The 7,086-nt window shown below is 44.8% G+C and overlaps 1 protein-coding gene across 1 annotated transcript in view; it reads left to right on the top strand.

Annotated features, from left to right (window-relative positions):
* The window catches only part of cldn19 (claudin 19), a 16,666-nt gene extending 10,044 nt beyond the window's left edge, over nucleotides 1-6,622 (top strand). The window contains exon 2 of the mRNA XM_023992392.2: nucleotides 6,423-6,622. Within this exon, the coding sequence (XP_023848160.2) occupies nucleotides 6,423-6,607 (185 nt within the window). The 3' untranslated portion in view covers nucleotides 6,608-6,622. The remainder of the gene's footprint in view (nucleotides 1-6,422) is intronic.
* The last annotated feature ends 464 nt before the right edge of the window (nucleotides 6,623-7,086 follow it).

Raw genomic sequence — 7,086 nt, forward strand, 5'->3', positions numbered from 1 at the left:
AACAATAACAATAAGCATACAGTAGAGGACATGTGCAGGTTGAATGGTCTGTCAGACACTGTCCCTCGTCTTATGGCAGGCAGCAATGTAGTCGCTCTCTCTCTCCAGTAGTTCGCTGTCTCTTTCTTCAGTATATATCTCTCTCTCTCTTTCCAGTAGTTCACTGTCTCTCTCTCCAGTATCTCTCTCTCTCTCTTTCCAGTAGTTCGCTGTCTCTCTCTCCAGTATCTCTCTCTCTGTCTATAGCTATTTAATTTGTGTTTTGTTCCCCTCCTACTGGACAGGAGTGCTGCTATGGCCCTTTGTGCTGTAGATGTCAAATATGCTTCTAAGGCTGAAGGCTCACATGACAATCATCATCCATATATCAGTGCCCCTAAGCTTATTCTACACTATTCCACAAAGCTTGTGTCACACTGACATTGACATTAATAGAAGGAAGGTAGTTGTTTGAATGTTTTTCTGTTTTAATGGAGTGGGCAAACCATTGTTACGTATGAAGTCCCAAGTCATCCCACAAAGGACAATTTATATCGTCCATATCCACACATTCACATTCACATCCACACACACACACACACACACATACAGCTTGTGCCTACCAGCCTTGACACAGGGTAGAGTATAGTGGGAGGAACACACACACGTCCTTGACTCCTCTATTAGTTCGTTGATCAGAGTGGTGCCTTGTACGGCCAGCCCAAACTCCCCACACACTGGATGAAAGAGAGAATGGAGAAAGAGAAAATAAAACCTCTTTCTCTCATAAACCATTAAAATTCTCCTTCAAGCAGATCCTGCCACACATAAATCTAAGTTCAAAGGCCATCTTCCCATCACTGGCCCTTTCAAGTCAGGTTCTAAGATGTGATTCATTGCTAAACTATGAATGTGTGAGTGTGTTTTCCCATCGATGTAAATTATGACTTAAGTTTGTTGGAAAGGCTATTGTTCTCAGTTGTATTTTACATACATTTTCTCACACTGTCAGTGTCAGTATTCAATTTTACTATGTAGTTCTTCTATTCTATTCTATTCTATAGTAATTTGATCTGCTGAATGACTAAAATGTAAATAATTGTAGTTTTGCGCTGTCTGTTCTTGGCAGTAGCTGTGATTTTACAGTCTGTTGTCTTGTGTGTTGTTAGGGGTGATGTTTAGGGATTGAAAGGGCTCTACTAGTGGCAAATGAATGTAGTCTTTATATATTGTTGTAGTTTCATTTGTTGGCAACACTGTAGAAATGTGTAATTTATGGTGCAGATATGTGTTGCTGTATTCATGGTTAATGCACGTGTTGATCTAACATTGAGCTGTGAACCTGGTGTAGTGTCTGCAGTTTGTAAGGTCTTGGTGAGTGCATTAACGCAGTATTAGTGTTGTACTGGTGTTTTTTTCACATTCTGTTAGTGTAGTCTCTGTTGTCAGGGCTGCTGTGTGAGTGTGTGTTGCAGGCCGCAGTGTCTGATCACCGTGGCGACAGCCCTGTGAAAACAATCCCGCTTTGTGACAAAGCCACACTAATCCCACTGTGTGAAACATGTAACACGGGCCCTCCTACAGTGTGTGTGTGACAGAAAATGAGCATGTATGTTTCTGTGTGCACGTCGTTTCCTCCTACAGAATGTGTCTGTATGTTTATGTATTTGTGTGTGTGCGTGTGTGAGTGAGTAAATATGTAAAATGTCCCGCCCACTGAGTTATGTGTGTGTTATCCATGGAAAACTGAGCGGTGAAACCCCTGTGGTTTGGTTTTGAATGACTGAGTGGGACAGTTAAGTCTAAGACTGATGTTATTATCCCATTTTGTACCATGGAAGTGGGAAACATAATGAGTTCTTAAAGAGAAGAGAGGGAGAGAGAGCGAGATAGAAAGATAGAAAGACAGAAAACAATAAGGAGATAAGAGAGAAAGAAAGAGGCAGATAGTATGAGAGAGGGAGAACGAATAGAGAGGAGGATAATGTGTATTTTTGTTGTCTCCAGTTTTGTGATAAAAAGTTACATTTTCTTAAAACCTCTTGAAGCTAGGGGGCAGAATTTTTATGTTTGGAAAAATAATGTTCCCATTGTAAGCTGCCTATTTCTCAGGTCCAGATGCTAGAATATGCATTCATTGACATAGTAGGATAGAAAACACTCTAAAGTTTCTAAAACTGTCAAAATATTGTCTGTGAGTATAACAGAACTGATTTTGCAGGCAAAAACCTGAGGAAATCCAACCCAGGAAAGGTGATCCTTATTTGAAAAACACTGTTCCATTGCCTGCCTTTCGTCCATTTAAAAGGATAATCAACCAGATTCCTTTTCCTGTGCTCCTCTGGGTGTGACAGTCTTTTGACATAGTTTCAAGCTTTTATTTTGAAAGATTCGCGAGATTTATCAAAACGCGTCAGTGGATACACGGATGCTCCTCCATTAGTTGATGTGCGCGACACTCGTTGCTCGACATTTTCTTTTCTCTCCAGTATTGAATAGTTTACAGTCCGGTTGAAATATTATCGATTATTCATGGTTAAAAACAACCTGAGGATTGATTATTAAAAACGTTTGACATGTTCTACGAACTTTACGGATACTATTCGTCAAGCCTTGATGACCTGCCAAGGCTGTGGAATACGAAACATAACGCGCCAAACAAATGGAGTTTTTTATAATAAGATTACTTTATCGAACAAAAGGAACATTTATTGTGTAACTGGGACAGTCTCGTGAGTGCAACATCGAAGATCATCAAAGGTAAGCGATTTAATTTTATTGCTTCTCTGGCTTTCATGACCAATCTACATGGCTGCTAGGTGTTCTATAATTTTCTAGTGATCGATAAACTCCTGACTGACGGACGGCTCTAGGCTCCTGACTGACGGACGGCTCTGAAGGCTCAGGACAGACGGGCGGCTTTGACGGCTCAGGACAGACGGGCAGCTCAGACGGTGCTGGGCAGACGGGCAGTGCAGGGCAACGCTGGGCAGACGGACAGCGCAGACGGCGCTGGGCAGACGGCAGACTCTGGCCGGCTGAGGCGCACAGTAGGCCTGGGCGTGGTGCCGAGAACTGGTGGTACGGCGTAGGCAGGACACGTACCTCAAGGCTAGTGCGGGGGCAGCAACAGGACGCACAGGGCTCTGGAGACGCACAGGAGGCTTGGTGCGTGGTGCCGGAACTGTGGTACCGGGCTGGAGACACGCACCATAGGGCGATTGCGTGAGAGGAACAGGGCTGGAGACGCACTGGAACCTGGTGCGTGGGTGTAGGCACTGGTGTACTGGGCTGGGGTGGGGAGGTGGCGCCGGATATACCGGGACGTGCAGGCGTACTGGCTCCCTTGAGCACGAGCCTGCCCAACCTTACCTGGTTGAATGCTCCCCGTAGCCGACCAGTGCGGGGAGGTGGAATAACCCGCACTGGCTGTGTTGGCGAACCGGGGACACCATGCAGAGGCTGGTGCCATGTACGCCGGCCCGAGGAGACGCACTGGAGACCAGATGCGTTGAGCCGCTTCATAGCACCGGCGCTCGATGCCAACCCCTAGCCCGGCCAGTGCGGCGAGGTGGAATAGCCTGCACTGGGCTAGCACGCGTACTGGGACACCGTGCGCTCCACCGCATAACACGGTGCCTGACCAGTACGACGCCCTCTCACTCCACGGTAAGCACGGGGAGTTGGCTGAGGTCTCCTACCTGCTCTTAGCCACACTCCCCGTGATCCCCCCCCCAAGAAATTTTTGGGTCTGACTCTCGGCTTCCAACCGCGTCGCCGCGCTGCCTCCTCATACCAGCGCCTCTCTGCCTTCGCTGCCTCCAACTCTGCTTTGGGACGGCGATATTCCCTGGCTGACCCAGGGTCCTTGCCGTCCAGAATCTCCTCCCAAGTCCATCAGTCCTGTGTCTTCTGCCGCTGCTGTTGCTGTCCTTTACCACTCTGCTTGGTCCCTCTGGTGGTGGTAATTCTGTCACGATCGTCTTCGGTGAAAGAGAGGACCAAGGCGCAGCGTGATATAAGATACATCTTCTTTTATTTGAGAAATGAACACGAACACTAATACACACTAAACAAAAACAACAAACGACCGTGAAGCTACAAACGAAAGTGCAGACACAAGCTACTAACGTCAAACATAGACAATTACCCACAACCTACCTAATGCCTATGGCTGCCTAAATATGGCTCTCAATCAGAGACAACTAATGACAGCTGTCTCTAATTGAGAACCAATCCAGGCAACCATAGACATACATAAACACCTACACTGAACACAACCCCATGAAATCTACAAAAAAAAACTATACAATACAAACACCCTATACGAGACAAAAACACACAAACATCCCCCATGTCACACCCTGACCTAAAATAATAAAGAAAACAAAGATAACTAAGGCCAGGGCGTGACACTCCTGTTCTGCCCCAATTTAAGCCATGAGAGATCTAGACATTTAATATGTGTAGATATTATATATATATACCAGGCCGTGTATAGATATTATATATATATATATACCAGGCTGTGTAGATATTTTATATATATATATATATATATATACCAGGCTGTGTAGATATTATATATATATATATACCAGGCTGTGTAGATATTTTATATATATATACCAGGCTGTGTAGATATTTTATATATAACTTTAAATCCCTGATGGATGTCTTGAGATGTTGCTTCAATATATCCACATCATTTTCCTGCTTCATGATGCCATCTATTTTGGGAAGTGCACCAGTCCCTCCTGCAGCAAAGCACCCCATAACATGATGCTGCCACCCCCGTGCTTCACGGTTGGGATGGTGTTCTTCGGCTTGCAAACATCCCCCTTTATCCTCCAAACATAATGATGGTCATTAGGGCCTAACAGTTTTATTTTTGTTTCATCAGACCAGAGGACATTTCTCCAAAAAGTTCGATCTTTGTCCCCATGTGCAGTTGCAAACCGTAGTCTGGCTTTTTAATGGCKGTTTTGGAGCAGTGGCTTCTTCCTTGCTGAGCGGCTTTTCAGGTTATGTCGACATAGGACTCGTTTTACTGTGGCTATATATACGTTTGTACTGTAACGGTTTTCTTCCTGGGATGAAGGAACAACAAACCCAACATAGAAACACAAAACATAGACTACACCCACCCAGCTCACGTCCTGACCAACTAAACAAAGACTAAACCAAGGAAATACGGTCAGGAACGTGACAGTACCCCCCCCAAGATGCGGACTCCGGCACCAAAACCTGAACCTATAGGGGATGGTCTGGGTGGGCGTCTCTCCACGGTGGCGGGTCTGGCGCTGGACGTGGCCAGCGTACCTGTTTCCTCCAGCATCTTCACAAGGTCCTTTGCTGTTGTTCTGGGATTGATTTGCACATTTCGCACCAAAGTACGTTCATCTCTAGGAGACAGAACGTGTCTCCTTCCTGAGCGGTATGACGGCTGATTGGTCCCATGGTGTTTATACTTGCATACTATTGTTTGTACAGATGAACGTGGTACCTTCAGTTGTTTGGAAATTTCTCCCAAGGATGAATCAGACTTGTGGAGGTCTACAATTTTTTTCTGAGGTCTTGGCTGATTTCTTTTGATTTTCTCATTATGTCAAGCAAAGTGGCACTGAGTTTGAAGGTAGGCCTTGAAATACATCCACAGGTACACAATTCACTCAAATGATGTCAATTAGCCTCTCAGAAGCTTCTAAAGCAATGCATCATGTTTCTGGAAATTTTCCAAGCTGTTTTAAAGGCACATCAACTTAGTGTATGTAAACCCCTGACCCACTGGAATTGTGATACGGTGAATTATAAGTGAAATAATCTGTCTGTAAACAATTGTTGGAAAAATTACTTGTGTCATGCACAAAGTAATGTCCTAACCGACTTTCCAAAACTATAGTTTGTTAACAAGAAATTTGTGGAGTGGTTGAAAAACGAGTTTTAATGACTCCAACCTAAGTGCATGTAAACTTCGGACTTCAACTGTATATRTATACCAGGCTGTGTGTAGATATATAGAATATATGCCAGGCTGTGTGTAGATATTCTATATTAATATACAAGGCTGTGTGTAGACATTCTATATATATATACCAGGCTGTATGTAGATATTCTATATAAATATACCAGGCTGTGTAGATATTCTGTTTGTACCCTGTAGTCTGTCTGATCTCCTTGCCATCTGAAGCCGAGTACAACTGCCCTAACATACCCATTCTGTTGTCCTCTCTGTTCCCCTCTTTCTGCCATTCCCTTGACCCTCTCAACACTTGTTTCTCTCCCTGCTACCACCCCACCCTTCTATTTTCTGCCTGCTCTCTCGCTGTCCTCATACCCCCCTCATGTTTCCCCTATTTTCTTTTCTCCTCTCACCTCTTCTCCCATCTCTCTGCCTTCATCTATTATTTTGTCTTCTCTCACCCCTCCCCCTCTCTCCACAGTTCACATCCAGACGTGTCGTGCTCTTATGGTGGTGTCCGTGCTGCTGGGCTTCATAGGAATGATAGTGAGTGTGGTGGGGATGAAGTGCACTAAGGTGGGCGACAATAACCCCGCCTCCAAGGGGCTCATCGCTGTGTCTGGAGGAGCCCTCTTTCTACTCGCAGGTGAGACCACTATCAGGTGACCATCATGTGACTGTCATGTGATTAAAGAAACAAACAGAACTCTGGAGCAAGGGTGTGGKCACCTGCATGATAACACTGATTTCCACTGTGTAATGCCAGTCATGTGACCACTATACTGTGTAGCTTGCTGTTTTTTTAACCACCTCAACACCCACAACTTAATCGGCTATTAGAAAATATATACTGGTGAAGTACCACTCCCTAAGTTAGAGCTTGTTATCTCTATAATTTATAAGTGTTCACTATCTTACTCTCACTTTTACTGTTTGAGTGGAACCAGTCTTTCAGGGCTCATGTCTTGCATTCCTCTGATCAGAAACTCTCACCAGTGGTCTTCTGGGTAATAAGGGTCCCAGCTGTAAACAGGAAGTGGTGATTTTGGACACATTAGCTCCCTGACCTCAGAGACAACCATGAGCCTGACAGAGAGAATAACAACCTTAGAGTCATTACACAGAGTGCTTTTACTGCTGCACTG

The sequence above is a fragment of the Salvelinus sp. IW2-2015 genome, linkage group LG1, assembly GCF_002910315.2.
Source record: "Salvelinus sp. IW2-2015 linkage group LG1, ASM291031v2, whole genome shotgun sequence".
NCBI lineage: Eukaryota > Metazoa > Chordata > Actinopteri > Salmoniformes > Salmonidae > Salvelinus > Salvelinus sp. IW2-2015.